General features: G+C 51.1%; 1 protein-coding gene across 1 annotated transcript; it reads right to left on the bottom strand.

Moving 5' to 3' along the window:
- Positions 1–501: 501 nt before the first annotated feature.
- Positions 502–1,221, bottom strand: LOC122787914 (proline-rich protein 36-like). The gene has a single exon (XM_044054839.1). The coding sequence runs from the start codon at positions 1,219–1,221 to the stop codon at positions 502–504; it is 720 nt and encodes a 239-aa protein (XP_043910774.1).
- Positions 1,222–1,666: the final 445 nt, after the last annotated feature.

The raw sequence follows: 1,666 nt of genomic DNA, 5'->3' as shown, positions 1-1,666 counted from the left end.
ATGTATTGTCAGCCTATTCCAGAAACCTATCCCTCCAGCATGGTGGGATTAGTGGTGGTGCTACTGCTGCCATTTGTAGGGGGATGACAGGCCATGTTACTGGGATTAGTGGTGGTACTGCTGCCATTTGTAGGGGTGATGACAGGCCTTCTTGCTGGGATTAGTGGTGCTACTGCTGCCATTTGTAGGGGGATGACAGTCCATGTAGGTGGGATTAGTGGTGCTGCTGCTGCCATTTGTAGGGAGATGACAGGCCATGTTGGAGGGATTAGTGCATTGCTGCTGCCATTTGTAGGGGGATAACAGGCCATGTTGGTGGAATTAGTGGTGCTGATGTTGCTGTTTCTAAGGGGATGACAGGCCATGTTGGTGGATTTAGTGGTGGTGCTGCTGCTGCCATTTGTAGGGGGATGACAGGCCATGCTGGAAGGATTGGTGGTGCTGCTGCCATTTGAATGTGGATGACAGCACATGTTGGTTGGAATAGTGGTGCTGCTGCTGTCATTGGTAGGGGATTCCAGGAAATGGTGGGATTAGTAGTGGTGCTGCTCCTGCCATTGGTAGGGGGATGACAGGACATGGTGGGATTAGTGGTGGTGCTGCTCCTGCCATTGGTAGGGGGATGACATGCCATGTTGGTGGGCTTAGTGGTGCTGCTGCTGCCATTTGTAGGGGGATGACAGGCCATATTGGTGGGACTGGTTGTGCTAATGCTGCCATTTGTAGGGGGATGGCAGGCCATGTTGTTGGGATTAGTAGTGCTGCTGGTGCCATTTCTAGGCAGCCAATAGGCCCATTTGGTAGGATTAGTGGTGCTGCTGCTGCTTGTAGGGGGTGACAAGCCATGTTGGTGGGATTAGTTGTGCTGCAGCTGTCTTTTGTAGTTGGATGAATGGCCATGTTGGTTGGATTAGTGCTGCTGCTGCCATTTAAAGGGGGATGACAGGCCATGTTTGTGGGATTAGTGATGGTGCTACTATTTGTAGGGAGATGACAGGCCATATTGGTGGTATTAGTTGTGCTGGTGCTGCTGCTGCCAGATGTATGGGAATGACAGCCCATGATAGTGGGATTAGTGCTGCTGCTTCTACCATTTGCAGAGGGTAGACAGGCCATGTTGTTGGGATTAGTGGTGCTACTGCCATTTATAGTGGGATGACAGGCCATGTTGGTGGTATTTGTGGTGCTGCTGCTGCCATTTGTAGTGGGATGAAAGGCCATGTTGGTGGGATTAGTGGTGTTACTGCTGCCATTTGTATGGGGGATGGCAGGCCATGTTGGTTGGATTAGTGGTGCTACTGATGCCATTTGTATGGGGGATGACAGGCCATGTATGTGTGATTAGTGCGGTGGCTGCTGCCATTTGCTGGGGGATGATAGGCTCTGTTGATGCAATTAGTGGTGCTGCTGCTACTATTTGAAGGGGGATAACAGAACATGTTGGTGGGATTAGTGGTGATGCTGCTGCCATTTGTAGGGTGATGACAGGCCATGTTGGTGGGATTAGTAGTGCTGCTCCTGACATTTGTAGGGGGATGACAGGCCATGTTGGTGGGATTAGTGGTGCTACTGCTGGCATTTGTATGGAGATGACAGGCAATGTTGTTGGGATTAATGGTTCTGCTGCTGCCGTTTGTAGGGGGGTGATAGGCCCCGATGGTGGGAT

This window comes from Protopterus annectens, chromosome 13.part0 (genome assembly GCF_019279795.1).
Source record: "Protopterus annectens isolate FY-2018-M chromosome 13.part0, PAN1.0, whole genome shotgun sequence".
NCBI classification, from domain to species: Eukaryota; Metazoa; Chordata; order Ceratodontiformes; family Protopteridae; genus Protopterus; species Protopterus annectens.
The sequence above is the reverse complement of the archived record's forward strand: the minus strand, read 5'-3'. Positions and strand labels throughout refer to the sequence as shown.